Genomic DNA, 18,609 nt, shown 5'->3' with positions numbered 1-18,609 from the left:
AACCTAACAATAACAATATATATTTAGAAGATGAACATAAAAACCCTGTTTATCATTTAGATGAAGTGTTGCGTAATGGAACAAAAGACATGTCCCCTCAGAATTGTTGGACTATTTGAAATGAAAACCAGACATGACAATTGACTAATTTCCCCCATGGAGATTATGTGAACAACACAACAGTAGGCAGGTAGCCAAGCAGTTAAGCGCATTGTGCCACTAACCCAACGATTGCTGGTTTGAATCCCTGAGCTGACTAGGTGAAAAATCTGTGGATGTGCCCTTGAGCAAGGCACTTAGCCCTAATCCTGTAAATTGCTCTGGATAAGAGCATCTGCTAAATTAAAATACTTGTGTTTGGAAGTGACTTACAGGAGCAATGTTTTACCTAGTTAAACTTGTAGTGTATTTGAGCTTTATAAAGGCTTATGAAGTTTGTAATATCCACTTTGAAATTCCAGACTGGATTTTCCCTTATGAAAAATTGATCGTCCCCTACAAAAATGTCCATTAATTATAATCCACATAATAATTGATGAAGCTGTTTTTTTGTTTCTTACGACTCAACTACCATACACTCACGTGGTAGTCGGAACTAGAAATATATAACTACAATCAGTTTGCAGGTCGGAAATTTCAGAGTTTCCTTGTTCCAACTAGCACGTGAACGCGGCATGAGCTACCGTACAGCGAAAGATTGGACTTGTGTTTCGAAGGCAGAGGAGGAGTCTGAGTCGTATTTAGTTTTACACAAATAATTGTACATTTTCAGTAATAAAACGGAGAATTATTTATTTTGGATTAAAAGTACTGAAGATGGGTGTACAGTTGCTTTGTATGCGTGTGCTTACTGTCACCCTGATATTGGCTACTAGGTAGCTACTTCCCCAGCCTTTGCTGGACAGAAGTGGATTTGGTCCCGTGTGGCTCAGTTGGTAGAGCATGGCGCTTGCAACGCCAGGGTTGTGGGTTCAATTCCCACGGGGGGACCAGGGTTCAATTCCCACGGGGGGACCAGGATGAATATGTATGAACTTTCCAATTTGTAAGTCGCTCTGGATAAGAGCGTCTGCTAAATGACTTAAATGTAAATGTAAGTGCTTGTCAAGCTGAGCGAAAGGCACTGTGTCCCGGTGATGTTGCCGTTCATGCCCTCCCCATTGAGTAGTAGACTGTATGTACGTATGTATCAAGGTGATATCTATATGGTTATCCATGTTAGTTATTTATTGTGTAGGCTGCTATCCTACTTGAAATAAATTGATGGGAGGTGAATCAATTGCCATGTTAGCTACCGCCGGTGACACGACCGTGTTACCCAATAGGAAGCATCTCAGGTCGGCAGGCACGTCAATACAACACTGGTTCACTGGTCGCTGGCTTATCGACTCGTCGTGCACCCCAATCGGCCACACAAAATGGTGTTGAGTGGCAACAAATCTGCCCAATTAGTTTATTCGCCTTCCACACACCTACTCCTTTCGACACACCCAGTCACCCATACTCCGGTCTCCATGGGCTGCAGCGACCCATACTTGCATTCAAGGGCTGATTACCTACCGCCTCCTTATCAAGGCCCAGTGACAGAGCAGACAAACTAACCCATGGCAGCCCACTGTCCACTGGCATAGAACTGAGTGTTAAGGAAATCCATTCGATCATTGAAATGAACACCTCTAATAATGGTTGTTGAGGGCCAAGGGGTTTAACCCGTTACAATCGTGGGAATTGGCCTATATGGATAGGGCCAAATAGAAATGTTTCTAACATAAGAAATATGAGAAGCATATCCATAACCATGATTACAATTTAAAGGGGACATTTTGGAGATTATTGGGAAATTACTGGACCAAAATTGAGGACGCAACAGTTCACCTGACACGAGACTGAATCCACACATTACGCTGCACTTTTCGCAGCATTTGACAATTATGAAATCTGAAATTACTCTGGACATATTCAATAACATTATAAGAATATTCATGGCAAATGTGTGGTAGGTGCAACATGACAAAGAAATTACAAGGGAATGAGTGAGGCCTAATTGGTGTGCACAGGTAACTTCAATGCAATTTTATGACTCAAAGAACAGTCTTAATTTACTTCTTTTTTTTTTTAGCTCTCCTAGCTATGTATGTCCTTGAGGAACTGAAGCAGGCACACTTTTGTTTGTAACATAGCCCTGCATTGCTACCAATTACTGTTGTTGTTCACGCAATCTAAAAACGGTCCATTATAAATCACAATCTGGGTCAGGTGGGCATAATTTGAAAGCGCTTAGACTCATTCTGTTCAGAACAACCCAGGGTATAATGCCATGTTATCCTTGGAACTGCACATCAAACAAAGTGATCAGAAATGTTGATACTGTAAATTACATGAGTTTTTATCATATTGAAATATGAATTGCACATTTGGACACACAGGTGTATGGTTTGCTTGTATGACATCAAGCGGTATTTATTATAATGTTCAACGTCTGATATTTCAGAACACATCAAATGCTCTTAATTTACAGCATTCCTCTCGCTCAGACAACAAAATATATTTTTTAAATCCCAATTAGCAGGAGGGATGGGAACATCTTCTATTTCTGCATAATGCTAACAATTAGAACGCAGTTCAAATCTTATACAGCTCTGTATAGCAGAGACCCTAAGCTTTATCATACACTGCGTTTACAAAACATTAGGAACACCTGCTCTTTACATGACATAGACTGTCCAGATCAAAGCTATGATCCCTTATTGGTGTCACCTGTTAAATCCACTTCAATCAGTATAGATGAAAGAGACAGGTTAAATAATGATTTTTAAGCCTTGAGACAATTGAGGCATGGATTGTGTGTGTGTTCCATTCAAGAAGGTGAATGAGGGTATCAGGTAGCCTAGTGGTTAGAGCATTGAGCCAGTAACCGAAAGGTTGCTGGATTGAATCCATGAGCTGACAAGGTAGAAATCTGTCATCCTGCCGCTAAACAAGGCAGTTAACCCACTGTTGGCCATCATTGTAAATAATAATTTGTTCTTAACTGACTTGCCTAGTTAAATAAAGGTTAAAAAAATGGGCAAGACAAAATATGTAAGTGCCTTTCAACCGGGTAAGGTAGTAGGTGTCAGGCGCACCAGTTTGAGTGTGTCAAGAAGTGCAATGCTGCTGCAATGCTCAACAGTTTCCTGTGTGTACCAAGAATGGTCCTTCAGCCAACTTTTTTATGTATTTATTTTTTATTTCACCTTTATTTAACCAGGTAGGCAAGTTGAGAACAAGTTCTCATTTACAATTGCGGCCTGGCACAGCTTGACACAGCTGTGGGAAGCATTGGAGTCAACATGGGCCAGCATCCCTGTGGAATGATTTCGACACCTTGTCGAGTCCATGCTCCAACGAATTGAGGCTGTTCTGAGGGCAAAAGGGGGTACAACTCAATATTAGGAAGGTGTTCCTAATGTTTTGTACACTCAGTGTATTTTTTTTAAATATACATTTTACTAATAACAACAGATTAAACATCCTTGGAATAAGTTTAGAGGGTGTAATACTATACAATACAATGTAATATTATTAATCTACCATTTCTGTTCTTAACCCTGGGCAACATGAGCCTGGTAGGCTCACAGGGATATTGGTATCCACAATACTCCACCAATTATACAAATTTCAACTTAATACTTCTTGCATTCCCTCAAAAAGTTTTTGGGAACATGAATGCACTGTAATTTAAAACTGCAACATTTGTAGAATTGCAGGATATTAGCTTTAAAGCTACAACAACAAAACATCTCTCTGCCCCATGACAAAATGTGTAGAATTTTTGTGAAATTAGCTTGAAAACTGCAAAATTTTCTCTACATTGCCAAGAGCCGGGATTTTAAAATGTTATTTTCCAGGGCCCGAGAGTTGGTTCATACTGCCATGCACTGCCGAAGTCTTTGTCCGGGTCCCCGGATCCAAAAAGTGTTGAGAACCCCTGATGTATAGCATGTTACTGTACAGCCACTGTGTTCCAATTTAGGCGCTTATCAGTGACCAAATCTGCCAGTTTCATACCGAGTGAGTGAGTGTAAAGGACTACTGAATGGAATGTAATGAAATTGGAATGACCTCTGTGATAACAGCAGAATAAAGCAAAGGAACTATATATCAGTATCAGTCATCTTTCTATGATTAAAGCTGCTTTGAAAAAAATCAGTGTTGAAAAAAATCTATTTCCACATGTTGAATATTTCCCTCGAAATCCTGGCTACAGGACTTTGTATTATTTTGGGAGAGAGGTGCCAGTCATGTACCCTATTTTCTGACAATCCATTCCATCTCCATTCCATTTAAGTCAGGGGAAGAGGCCTACAGGAATCATATCAGATTGTAAGAATCCGTTGAATGAAGGTAAAGCTAGGGTGACAGGTAGCCTAGTGGTTAAGTGCGTTGAGCCAGTAACTGAAAAGTTGCTGGTTTGAATCCCTGAGTTGACTACTAACTTCAGAAGCCTTTTTAAACCTCAAATACACTACACGTTTGCAGGAAAGTTCTACTGCAACAGGGTGATAAAATGAAGATCCTAGGTTGGATAGTGACGAGATCTGCTCAGCTGACAAAGACAGGGCCAGAGAGCATAGGAGAAGTGGGCCATCAGATAAAACAAAGAGCAGACATTCAGCGTTTGTGATTTTTACTGTCCAATGTTTTTTCTTCCCAATAGGATCTGTTTTCTCTTCAGTGCTGCTCAATGCAGCTTTTTCTCCTGTTAACCCCAACATTTCTCTGGTCTCTCCCCACCTGCATTCTTCTCTCCTTCTTTTAAATGTGGCTCTCAACATTAAGGTTTTGGGTGGAGGAGATTGTGGGTATCCATCCACATTTTGATGAGGCCCCCTAATTTTCCTCCTTTTTCGACTTTGAATGTTTATGCCAATGGTCTCCCGGTTCCAGGATTCATAGCAGCAGCAATGAAACCTTTCAGCCACGCACCACAACTTAGGAACCCTTTGGTTTGGCGCTGGGTCTCCATCCCTAAATGATAACAGCAGTGGAGGAGGCTCTGGTTACAGCAGGCCCCAGAGTAGCCCCTCCACTAGGCTGTGTTGATACAGGGACCACGGGTAGCTAGCTGGAGGCCAGACCTAGATTCAAACAGTATTAGTTTTCTTGCAAATACTTTGAGGGTTGATTGAGCCTACCTGGAGAGCCAGATGGGCAAAGTGTATTATTTTGGAACTATGCTGTTGGTTCCATTAAGCCAGGCTAGCTAAATCAAGTGCAGCTAAAGTATTTGAAAGAAAACAAGTCCTATTTGAACCCTGGTGTGCTAGCTTCTCGCCTCTCCAGCAGTATGTCCTCTGGCTGCTTGCTCTGTGCTGTAGTCTCCTGCTGGAAGCCCCAGCACTCTCCGCACCTCACCCAGGCTTTTGTGAGCGCGGCACATCTCTCAAGCCAAATGTTCAGTTTATTAGAAACCTGGAGTCATCTCAGTCAGTCTCTTGGTGGGCAGCCTTATTGTCTGGTGGGCTTTAGTCGTCTGGGGGGCAGCTCGCTGTCAGAAGCAATGCACCCCATTTCATTTAGAAACTAATTAGAGGCCTGGAACAGTCGCACACCATGGCATGACCTTTGACCTTGGAATGGTTGCACACATTGACATAAGCTTCTCTGACCTTTGGTATGCATGCTGTTTAGTTTTCGGTCCACAGCAGTTTTCTATGTTGCAATGTGTAGCCTGCAACTGTATTGGTATTTGGTATTTATTAGGATCCCCATTAGCCGCTGCAAAAGAAGCAGCTTCTATTCCTGGGATCCACATGAAACATGACATAATACATAGTACAGAACATTATTCGTCAAGGACTGAACTACATATAGTTAAAATGTCACACAGCCTACATGTCAGTACATACACACAATATCTAAGTCTAATACATAGTACATTGCAAATTAGAATACAAGATATATAAAATGACTGTGAGTCGTTTGTCAAGAGTAACATTATCCTCAGTGCTTCTGGAAAGCATGAAATGTGTAACTTATTTATCACAGATTTATCGGGACAATATTGTGTCATTGGAATGGTAGGTTGTATATATTGTAAATTATAAATGTAGCACACAAGGCACAGAGGCCCATGATAGCTTGACATTATCAATAAATGTATGGGGACAATATTGTGTAATTGGAAAGTCATCGGTCAATGACTGTATAGCCATGTTTTATGTATTGTAAAATGATCAATCTAGCACACCAGGCACATACTAGTCATGGATTTATCAAACATCTATCACTTCTATCACTTCCTCAACCAAACTACTGTAAGTAGGCTGACACCTCCGAGTACACAGTACATGATATGACAAACAACATGTATCCTTCATATGTCCTTGTCTCTCTTGTCCCAACAGGAGGTGTTTGACTGACTGTACCTTATCTAGACAGCTGGGTCCTCCATCTCTCTAATGTTTCTCCTTCATATGTCCTTGTCTCTCTCAACAGGAAGTGTTTGACCGTCTGTACCTCATCTATACAGTAGGATACTCCATCTCTCTGGGATCACTTATGGTGGCTGTGGTCATCCTAGGTTATTTCCGGTGAGTGATCTACTTGTTGCCATTGGGAAAATTCCTTTCTCAGTTAATATTTTATCTTCCACCAAATCCCACCTGGGCTTGAGGGCTGGGTGAATAAACGGTCCGAGTGGGACAGAGATTAGGGTTAGTGTCACAGTAATGATATTGGTACCTTCCATTAAAATCAGGACAACTGTGGTTTGATATTTGATGGGGTGCTGCTGAGCATACATATTTAAACAATGCCGTTGGGAAATAGTAAAAGCACTGTGAATATGAGACAACAAAGAGTAAGGAAAAATGAAGAAATATATCGTCAAAGATGATTTTGATGGCAGTGAGTGACTTTCTTAATGGGAAAAACAGTCAATAGCCCTGGTGGTATCTTGCTACTGCCCTAGTCTGTTTAAAAAAAAAAATCTTTATTTAACTAGGCAAGTCAGTTAAAAACAAATTATTATTTACAATGACAGCCTAGGAACAGTGGGTTAACTGCCTTGTTCAGGGGTAGAACAACAGATTTTTACCTTGTTGGCACAGGAATTTGATCTAGCAACCTTTCAGTAACTGGCCCAACACTCTAACCACTAGGCTACCTGCTGCCCCAGGTAGCCTAGTGTTTTGTGTGGTGAAACAAAGAAACAAAACGTGCAAAATGTGTATGTAAACTCAGCAAAAAAAGAAACATCCCTTTTTCAGGACCCTGTCTTTCAAAGATAATTTGTAAAAATCCAAGTAACTTCACAGATCTTCATTGTAAAAGGTTTAAACACTGTTTCCCAAGGAACCATAAACAATTAATGAACATGCACCGTGGAACGGTCGTTAAGACACTAACAGCTTACAGACGGTAGGCAATTAAGGTCACAGTTATGAAAACTTAGGACACTAAAGAGGCCTTTATACTGACTCTGAAAAACACCAAAAGAAAGATGCCCAGATTCCCTGCTCATCTGCGTGAACGTGCCTTAGGCATGCTGCAAGGAGGCATGAGGACTGCAGATGTGGCCAGGGCAATAAATTGCAATGTCCGTACTGTGAGACGCCTAAGACAGCGCTACAGGGAGACAGGACGGACAGCTGATCATCCTCACAGTGGCAGAGAACGTGTAACACCTGCACAGGATCGGTACATCTAAACATCACACCTGCGGGACAGGTACAGGATGGCAACAACAACTGCCTGAGGTACACCAGGAATGCACAATCCCTCCATCAGTGCTCAGACTGTCCGCAATAGGCTGAGAGAGGCTGGACTGAGGGCTTGTAGGCCTGTTGTAAGGCAGGTCCTCACCAGACATCACCGGCAACTGTGTTGCCTATGGGCAAAAACCCACCGTCGCTGGACCAGACAGGACTGGCAAAAAGTGCTCTTCACTGACGAGTCGCGGTTTTATTTCACCAGGGGTGATGGTCGGATTCTAATTTATCGTCGAAGGAATGAGCGTTACACTGAGGTCTGTACTCTGGAGCGGGATCGATTTGGAGGTGGAGGGTCCGTCATGGTCTGGGGTGGTGTGTCACAGTGTCATCGGACTGAGCTTGTTGTCATTGCAGTTAATCTCAACGCTGTGCGTTACAAGGAAGACATCCTCCTCCCTCATGTGGTACCCTTCCTGCTGGCTCATCCTGACATGACCCTCCAGCATGACAATGCCACCAGCCATACTGCTCGTTCTGTGCGTGATTTCCTGCAAGACAGGAATGTCAGTGTTCTGCCATGGCCAGCGAAGAGCCCGGATCTCAATCCCATTGAGCATGTCTGGGACCTGTTGGATCGGAGGGTGAGGGCCAGGGCTATTCCCCCCAGAAATGTCAGGGAACTTGCAAGTGCCTTGGTGGAAGAGTGGGGTAAAATCTCACAGTAAGAACTGGCAAATCTGGTGCAGTCCATGAGGAGGATATGCACTGCAGTACTTAATGCAGCTGGTGGCCACACCAGATACTGACTGTTACTTTTGATTTTGACACCCCTTTGTTCAGGGACACATTATTCCATTTCTGTTAGTCACATGTCTGTGGAACTTGTTCAGTTTATGTCTCAGTTGTTGAATCTTTTTATGGCATACAAATATTTACACATGTTAAGTTTGCTGAAAATAAATGCAGTTGACAGTGAGAGGACATTTCTTTTTTTGCTGAGTTTATCATGTTTTACCTTTGCCTTTTCCATGAGCGTTTGACTTTCAAAAGGATTAGAGATAGCTGCATTTGAGGTTGTTGCCTTAGGGCCAGTGTGTGATTGTGGTACGTGCCTCATCTTGCTGACATTTATATTCTTTGTTATTTTCATACTTATTGATCTCAGGCCATAGAGATCTATAGGAAAGCTGTGGTTAGTGTTTGTTGTTATTCTGTCTACTTAGTGGGATGTTTATATGAAGATATCGTTAATATATTGGTGTGCAGTTTCAGCCTCATCAAAATACTGTCGTCTACAGGCTGAAACCTTTAAGGTGGGCTGAAAGGGCAAATTCATTCTGACAGTCAATTTTATATGTAGTGAATTGACTGGTTGGATTTTCTAGAGAGAGTTACTTTGTTCTTATCATTGCCATAGAACAACGTATGACTCATATTCAACAGCATAAACGCTAATCCTTGAATTAATTTGACATTTTACAGTGAATCAGGTCCAGGAATTGGTGTAAAGTCGTGTTTACAAACGTTCCGCTCTGCGTGACTTAGGGAGTAACCCAATGTGTTAAGAGAGAAAGCCCCTAAACTGGCACCAGGAAATCTACGGGCCAAATGAGTTTAATAAGGCGTCTCAGGGGTCCGTGGATGTCTGGGCTGACGATCCAGCAGCATGTCCAGGAGCACTCCAGCCACGGCTCCCTCTTCCATTTAACGTCAGGCTTTTAAAACCCTCGGACACGAGAGAGGCAGGTTCATAAACGTTTTCTGGGGCGAGACCAAGTGATACATACTGCACATTAGCAGTAGTGTTCCTCCCCTTCACCCAATGCACTGGGGGACTGTTCTCCTCACAGGAGGCTGGTGGCATCTGAATTGGGGAGCACGGGCTCTTGGTAATGGCTGGAGCGGAATCAGTGGAATGGTATCAGATTCCATTCCGTTCACTCCGTTCCAGCCATTATTATGAGCTGTCCTCCCCTCAGCAGCCTCCACGGGTTCACATACAATATGATTTTCCCTCACAACTTCATAAATCAATATTCCCCAAAGCAGAGCTTGTCTAATAGCCAGGTTACCTATTCGTTTGACTACAGAGGTTAGTCACAAGCAAATAATGAGCGAATAATGATTCATGAGTTTTCTGCTGTCACTTATTATATAGCTCCCTATGATTTAAAGATGTTGACAAGGGATATTTTGAGGATAATGTGACAGATAAACTTGCTTGTCTGGGAGGAAATTCACATGCTCTTTGATCTTCTCAATACATCAGGGCTTGACATGAACTTTTTTAGCCACCTGTCCTTCGGACAAGTAGAACTGATCTTTTACTTGTCCGAAAGCTTAAATCACTTGTATGGTCTGTCACACCATGGGCCAAAAAGGTGACTGAACATTGCGTTTTTGATGCAAGAAACCACTTCACAAAATACAGTACATTCATTATGATCACTGGTGTTGACAATGGAACGCTGCTGGTCTCTGAACCCATGTATTGTATCTCCTGCCGTTGTGGCCTTGAGCAAGGCACTTAACCCCCCACAAAGTATAATGCTGCACTAATAGGCTACTGTATAAAACACATGTGGTCCGTCAACCGTCCATCTGGAGAGCTACTGGCTGTGAAGAATCTTCACCCAACCCTGCTCAAAGACACCAGTCATCTTAGTCATCTTATCAAGGTCCTGTTGAGCAGCTGATTTTTTATAATGTGGGGTTTTCGAGCAGGGCTGGAGCAAACGCCTGCACGCACAGTAGCTATTCTGGAATCTCCAGGAGGATGTTGGCCACCCTGCAACATTACAATTACCACCAAATACTTTTTATGTCTTTATAAAATAATTCCCTCACTCAATGAACCAGGGACCAAATGGCTACGGTGGGCGAGGTTCATTCAATATTTGTGCTTTTCAATCCCCTAAATCAGTAGTTTTATTATAGTCAGCGAGGAATTGAGCTGGCTCTAATTATGATGATCAGCACTACCTGGCATGATGACTCCTTGCTGTCCCCAGTCCAACTGGCCGTGCTACTGCTCCAGTTTCAACTGTTCTGCCTGCGGCTATGGAACCCTGACCTGTTCACCGGACGTGCTACCTGTCCCAGACCTGCTGTTTTCAACTCTCTAGAGACAGCAGGAGTGGTAGAGATACTCTCAATGATTGGCTATGAAAAACCAACTGACATTTACTCCTGAGGTGCTGACTTGTTGCACCCTCGAAAACTACTGTGATTATTATTATTTGACCATGCTGGTCATTTATGAACATTTGAACATCTTGGCCATGTTCTGTTATAATCTCCACCCTGCACAGCCAGAAGAGGACTGGCCACCCCTCATAGCCTGATTCCTCTCTAGGTTTCTTCCTAGGTTTTGGCCTTTCTAGGGAGTTTTTCCCAGCCATCGTGCTTCTACACCTGCATTGCTTGCTGTTTGGGGTTTTAGGCTGGGTTTCTGTACAACACTTTGATACATCAGCTGATGTAAGAAGGGCTTTATAAATACATTTGATTTTGATTTGATACTCTTCTGAAGAGTGTGAAAACACACACCCACATTCACACACACATACTGTTCACACGCACACTCACTGTGGAAAACCTTCACCCCTCCACACACTTACCACCTTGATAACATTTCAACATGGGTACCTAGTGTAGTAATGGCTTAGTAGCAACACATTCTCTGATGTTTTGCACAAGGATTTATGTATTTTTCAATGATTGTCTTTGGTATGAAGAAGCCAACAGTATAACTTACAATTACCCCAACATGATGATTGCATATCACGGTGCAGATTATATCATCATTTATATGATCTTTTTCTCCTCTCCTCTCTGCCAGGCGGTTGCATTGTACCAGGAACTACATCCACATGCACCTGTTTGTGTCCTTCATGCTCCGAGGCATCAGCATCTTCGTAAAGGATGTGGTGCTATACTCTGGCTCTGCCCTAGAAGATATGGAGAGAGTCAGTGTGGAAGATCTCAAGTCCATCACTGAGGCTCCTCCAGCTAACAAAACCCAGTTTGTAAGTGCCTAATCTTTTCTCCCCAGACTATAGGAAGTTTGGTGCGCGAGAATAGTAGGTAGCAGGCTAATGTAGTTAAGTCACTGACCAAACGCAACTGTGAATTATTTCCATAGAAAACAAATTCTGGAATACTTGTTGTTTACAAATTCTAGAACTTTGTTATTTTGAGAGGTCCATTGTAAATTGGTTGGATCGTTGTAAAAGGCCTTCCTCTAAGGATATAGTGATCAGTGTAATCCAGGGACTATTGGATATGACTTACTAAAGTCGTTCCAGCATTCAGTATTATGAGTCATCGGTCTTTTCATTATAATTATTATTTTTTCATTACTGTCTCTCGCAGCATTTCTAAATTAGAAAAAAAGCAAATGCTACTGGGAAAGACTTGCCTAATGATTATAAAACAAGAAGAGAGAGAGAGAGAGAGAGAAAGGAGGAGAAAAGGCTAAGTCTCTCTTGGCTCGCGTGTAATATCCCTAGCTAGAGTGAGCATGCAAGGCTGAAGGAATCAGCTATGGACTTCAAAGTACTCTGGTAGAATAGACAGGCATAGAGGTGGGCTTCTCTCGTGGCATACACAGGCTGAACCTCCAGGGATTCCCTGTTGTTTACAGTTGATTAGCATCTACAGATTGGAACAACACACAGTATTCATTAGGATTAGAATACATCTTTAATTGTTCAAACCGTGATTGGAACCTAGAGGTTAAGGTTTCATCCTGGACAGGCTTGAATGTTGGTTTACTCACTACAAAGTGATTTCACATTTGTCAATGTACACACTACCCTTAGAGTTTCTGTATGTCACACCAACCCAGCAGAATAACTATATAACAGTGCGAAGCAAGAGTAGATTATAAGGATTCAAAATGGCTTCAGGTCACACTATAAGAAGATCCAAGGCATTCTGAATTGGTTCTGCGATTGACAGGTCGTGACCATGAGACTATAGTGCCTCGATCACAACGACAGCGTCATTGCATTTTGGTTCACCAGAACTACGTTCACTTCCAATGGAACGGTGCGTTTGCCTTGCAGCATGTCGCTGCAGAGGCAGTTGCAGTGCGTTCTGTGTGGTGCATACGTTGGATTTATCGAACGTATGCGTCAAAATGTATGCTTAGACGGCTCGACAGAAATGGTAACAGAAGGTGAATGTTAAACTTCTGTTTCACACATATCCAGATGGTGCTGCGTACCATTTTGCGCAATGATGCTGTAGGTGTGATTAAGGCACAAGGTTCTATCTGCCCAAAGCATAGTTCTGAGATATTGAGCATAAAAGTTTTCACATGCCAGATCTCAGAACTGTTTTGTAGTGAGTTCTTCTTTTGTTACCCATTAAGGTCCTCACCTTAAAGGTACCTAAAGTGCAGAGTATCAAAATCCTGAGACATTTGTAAATCCGTTTCTTTAGTGCAATTGCGGATATAACCTTATGGCTCTGAAATGTCAATCTGGGTTCAGCCATAAGGTTCGAACTGACACTTCTGAATTAGACATGTTCAGTTTTTAAGAAGATTTTAGCTATTTGAATAGCATAAATGATAGAATAACACTATTGCATCAAGATAGAGTCAGAACACATCATCAAATACATTAAGACATGTATTATGATCCTCAGATGAATTACTGTCATCACTGAACAACGATGTGATATAATTTACTGTAAGATTTCTGACAGTGTTGTTTTTTTGCTTGCGTGCCATTATTGCTGGCTAGACTAGGCTAGATCATACTTAGAGGGAGATGGAGACATGCGTTCTGATTAGTTTTGTATTTGTTCAGGTTTGTGATTGGTTTGCAGGTAGAACCTTATATCACAAAGTTCAAATTGGTTCATGCAAATATATATATTTTTCACTTAAAATGTTCTTTTTCAAAATGTTTACTTCACAGAGATATGAAAAACCATCTAAAGATCAGATAGAACCTTATAGTGCCTAGGTCTCAAGGTGTTGGAAGTCATTAGTCATTCATCTACAAGTGCTTGTGACCATGAAATAGGCTGCTGTATTTAAGGATGCTTAGTAAGTTCAGTATATTTGATGTATTTGTCTGTTGTTTCCTTTAGATTGGCTGTAAGGTGGCAGTGACCCTGTTCCTATATTTCCTGGCTACCAACTACTATTGGATCCTAGTAGAGGGACTGTACCTCCACAGCCTCATCTTCATGACCTTCTTCTCAGACAGGAAGTACCTCTGGGGATTCACTCTAATTGGATGGGGTGAGTGGTCACAGAATTCTTTGGAGGTTTTACTGCAGATTCACTGCTATGAAGTCAAAAAATAAGCTAAACGAACTATCCCAGACAGATGTATTAATCAATCAATTTCAAAAGCCATTCCAATGTTATAATGTTTCGAGGAAGGTTTAGAAGAAAGCTGATAATATTGTTGATTCCACAATTATCTACAATTCATTGGTTTCACACATACTGTGTGAGTACTACTATAATCAGAACTCAAGAAGAGTTCAGAAAACTCGGCTGTACGGCTCCTGCATTGTACACACTGTGTGTATCTGTTATGTAAGCACAGCGCATACAATGTGGATGTTGTGTCACCCAATTGCCTCGCTGCAAGAATCCGAAAAACGACATTATATTAGCAGTATATTACAAGGGTAATTTTGACTTGAATCCACAATGATAATTGGAAGAAAATGACTGTATTTTGTTTTTGAATCATTGTTTGTGTGATTGCAAATAATTATGCTCTGTTCTGCAGGGGTCTCAGCTGTTTAGTTGTTTTGAGATCTTTTTTATGTTTGTTGTTGTTGATTTACAGGGGTCCCAGCTATGTTTGTGACAGTGTGGGCGAGTGTGAGAGCCACCTTGGCAGACACAGAGTAAGTACTGCGCTAAAATCCCAATTCGTCATTGATGATGTCAGCTCTAAACACATAGTACTGTACATTTGCCAGAATCTTTCATGGGAATGTGAAACAGGACCTTAGAACGTGTTCCAGAATCCTCTTAGATTCTTAGAATATTTAAGGGTGTGAGTGTACATCCTCAATTTCATAGAAACACGCATTGCAGTATTTACACAGTAGTACCTCTCACAGGTAGATTCTGACAGTTTTCAGGATAGGAAATGTGTGTACGGAGGAAGTAGTTTGTGTACAAGGACCATGTGTAAACATTGCCATGGCTGGTTGGATAGAATTCCAGCCTAGGACTTAGAGCCTAGGAACAGACTGTAAGCACTGCCAACTTCCCCATGTGTTGTTGCTACACTAGGATAAACCGAAACAGATCAGATCCTGAAAGCGATTAGATAAACAATTATACCTACCTGTATTAGTTTTTCATGTGTCCTGTTTATCACTTGCAGGTGCTGGGATCTAAGTGCAGGCAATCTGAAGTGGATCGTACAAGTTCCCATTCTAACAGCAATAGTGGTAAGTAAACATGTCAATTGAAAATCTTAATTGGCGTAATGGCATTTAACGTTTTCGATTGACACGTTTACTTACCACAATTACTTACCACTATGACCACCATTTGCTTTTTGAGAGATTTGGCCTTGGTGTTCTACATTGTGTAATTTTCTGTTTTTAAAGGTGAATTTTATGCTGTTCCTGAATATAATACGAGTTCTGGCCACTAAACTTCGAGAGACAAATGCTGGCAGATGTGACACAAGACAGCAGTACAGGTAAGAAGCATTACTCTGACTGACTGCTCCTCCTTCCCTGACTGTTTCATCATGACATTTTGTATTCCTTATATACATTTGTATTCTGTTTTATCTCCAGCATGCTGATAGAAATATAGAATCTTTATCACACCGAAACATGCCACCAGTAATGTCAGTGATACATAGTATGTATGAAAATGCATAATGCAGTGAATGACCATGATAACATCAAACTTAATCTCCTCATTACAATAAATGTCACGCACAGTAAATCTAAAAATAAATGTTAAAAGTATAATAATAATAATCACATTGAAATCTGTACAGCACTGTAGATTAAAGGTACAGTAGATTATATTTGTAGCTGGCAAAAAAATGTTTTATGAACAATGGGGCAAAATGCCAATAAATACACAGAGTGTACAAAACATGACAATCTGTCTTTCCATGACATAGACTGACCAGGTGAAAGATATGATCCCTTATTGATGTCACCTGTTCAAATCCACTTCAATCAGTGTAGATGAATGGGGGGAGACAGGTTACAGAAGCCTTTAGACAAGACATGGATTGTGTATGTGTACCATTCAGAGGGTGAATGGGCAAGAAAAAATATTTAAGCTCAACCGTTTCCTGTGTGTATCAAGAATGGTCCCCCACCCAAAGGACATCCAGCCAACTTGACACAGCTGTGGGAAGCATTGGAGTCAACATAGGCCAGCATCCCTGTGGAATGCTTTTGACACCTTGTAGAGTCCATGGCTGCACAAATTGAGGCTGTTATGAGGGCAAAAGGGGGTACAACTCAATATTAGGAAGGTGTTCTGTTTTGTACACTCAGTGTAGATTGTAATAAAAAATTATCTTATGAACATTTTCTTGTATTTATTCAGGAAACTGTTGAAGTCTACATTGGTCCTGATGCCACTGTTTGGTGTCCACTACATAGTGTTCATGGCCATGCCTTATACTGAAGTGACTGAAGTCCCATGGCAGATACAGATGCACTATGAGATGCTTTTCAATTCATTCCAGGTACCGACTTATGTTGTACAGCATAGATGGATGGATGGATGGATGAACGAATGAATGAACAAACGAATGAACAAACTAACTAATGAATGAATGAACAAACGAACGAAAGAATGAATGAATATACTACTGCATATGGGTTTAGTCACAGGCAGCCAGCAATAGATCCGAAACGATGGGCTACTACAGTACTTTAAAAAGATCCAATAAGGGGCACTGCATCTGTTCTAGTGGTGTGCTACACATAATTAGCTATTGAGTTGTGATTAAACTGTGATGAGTTAAGATTTTGAGAGAGCACAGCTCAGTGTTTTCAGAGTAAGCAGCTGGTATCAATGACGTGAAGAAGTCACTTTAGATTGCATGGCATTCTTCCAGAGTGCTCTGGATAGATGCACAGGTCAACCTGTGAACTTTGAGGCTTAAGCAAAAATGTAATAATGTTTTTTATCCTTTTCAGGGATTCTTTGTTGCAATTATATATTGTTTCTGCAATGGGGAGGTAAGGACTACTTTGAACAACTTTGTTAATATATTTCTGTGAAAATGTCCGCAATGACTCATTATAGTATTTTATTTAAGACAAAATATGTAATCCTGAAAGATAATATAATGTTCAAGATGAATTGCAGTCACAGCATGCACACACCTGAGACTCAATTATTGTATGTCACAGTAGATTAGATCTATTTAGTTACAATCTAATTTCTTTCCATCTTTAGGTTCAAGCGGAAATTAAGAAATCGTGGAGCAGGAGGACACTAGCGCTGGACTTTAAACGTAAAGCCCGTAGTGGCAGTAACACATATAGTTATGGACCTATGGTGTCTCACACCAGTGTAACCAACGTCACTGCCCGGGGGCCCCTGGCACTGCACCTCACCACGCGCCTTGGGGGCCCCGTCACCGTCAACGGGCACCGGAATCTCCCGGGGTATGTGAAGAATGGTTCCATCTCCGAGCACTCCATCCCTTCCTCAGGACAGGAGTTACATGTTCCCGAGGAGGAGCAGCCATCCAGTAACGTGCCACCGCATTCTGTTGAGGAGGAGAAACCCTCGCCTGTAGTGGAGGAGGAGCGGGAGACCGTCATGTGACAATCATGTGACCTCTTGCGAGAGATGGTCATGTCATGTGACCTTCAGGCAGCCAATAGCGCCTCCACTGTGAGGACAATTTCTGTAGGAATGAGTCATGGGAAAGATCTCAATTACATACTCCTTGTATCCTCTCTCCTCGTCTCCAGAGGGACCTCTGGCTTTCTCATCCAATGAGTTTTGAAAAGGAGAAGAGGAGAGAGGACGCGAGGAGTATGCAATTGAGATCTTCCCATGAAACATAGCACCACATAGACCAGTCAAGCTTCTCAGTTGATTTTATTTCACTGCCTTCAATGTGTTGCAGCAAGTACTTTATAATGGATGAATCCCAACCATGGTCTGTGGATGAACAGTAGGCTAATGTGTCTGACTGAAACAGACAGCATTGATTGTCCACAGGTCCTGTGGCTGAAGGTGTCAACCGTATACTATAGGTCCTCATTCTGGCAGGAGCATGTTAGCTTATGTTAGTGTAGCAGATGGCTAAGTTAGCATACAGCTCACTAGCTCACATCTGCTACATTAGGCACTCCTAGTGATATGAGAATATGCCTGGCTGCAGTTGATTCTGCCTGCGTGGTTGGGGAGATCTCACTACGTTTCAATGTGTTTGAAAATGTGGATGTAAATTGACCCAACCCACTTTGATGTAGCTAAAAGGGAATAAAACTCAGGTCCTCTAAACCCTCCATTCTAGTGCATCAGTTGGAGCTAGTCTGTAGTTTCAGAGGTGTGCTGGCTTCTTGAGTTGATTTATATGGAGAAAGGCCCAATGGATTACTTTTCCCCATGAGTATCAACTTTTTGTACAGTTTGTATTTTTGCTATTTAAAAGAGACTATCCTAATATTCAATGGCTATGGAAGTTTATGCTTTTTCCATGATGTGTTGATTACATTCTTCAATAATAATATTATATTTCACAATATATAATGCCACAAAAGTAACCGAAACTTGGAGCCCATTGGAGTCTAAACGTGTTTTTCCTGTGTTTTATATATACACTGCTCAAAAAAATAAAGGGAACACTTAAACAACACAATGTAACTCCAAGTCAATCACACTTCTGTGAAATCAAACTGTCCACTTAGGAAGCAACACTGA

General features: G+C 41.5%; 1 protein-coding gene across 1 annotated transcript in view; it reads left to right on the top strand.

The window, feature by feature from the left end:
• Positions 1–17,502, top strand: part of LOC120055330 (parathyroid hormone/parathyroid hormone-related peptide receptor-like) — an 80,431-nt gene extending 62,929 nt beyond the window's left edge. The window contains exons 6-14 of the mRNA XM_039003204.1: positions 6,481–6,575; positions 11,539–11,725; positions 13,803–13,956; positions 14,519–14,579; positions 15,068–15,134; positions 15,297–15,391; positions 16,267–16,408; positions 16,866–16,907; positions 17,128–17,502. Coding sequence (XP_038859132.1) covers positions 6,481–6,575; positions 11,539–11,725; positions 13,803–13,956; positions 14,519–14,579; positions 15,068–15,134; positions 15,297–15,391; positions 16,267–16,408; positions 16,866–16,907; positions 17,128–17,502 — 1,218 coding nt within the window. The remainder of the gene's footprint in view (positions 1–6,480; positions 6,576–11,538; positions 11,726–13,802; positions 13,957–14,518; positions 14,580–15,067; positions 15,135–15,296; positions 15,392–16,266; positions 16,409–16,865; positions 16,908–17,127) is intronic.
• The last annotated feature ends 1,107 nt before the right edge of the window (positions 17,503–18,609 follow it).

Source organism: Salvelinus namaycush, chromosome 11 (genome assembly GCF_016432855.1).
Source record: "Salvelinus namaycush isolate Seneca chromosome 11, SaNama_1.0, whole genome shotgun sequence".
Taxonomy (NCBI): Eukaryota; Metazoa; Chordata; class Actinopteri; order Salmoniformes; family Salmonidae; genus Salvelinus; species Salvelinus namaycush.
This window is presented reverse-complemented; position numbering and strand designations above follow the sequence as displayed.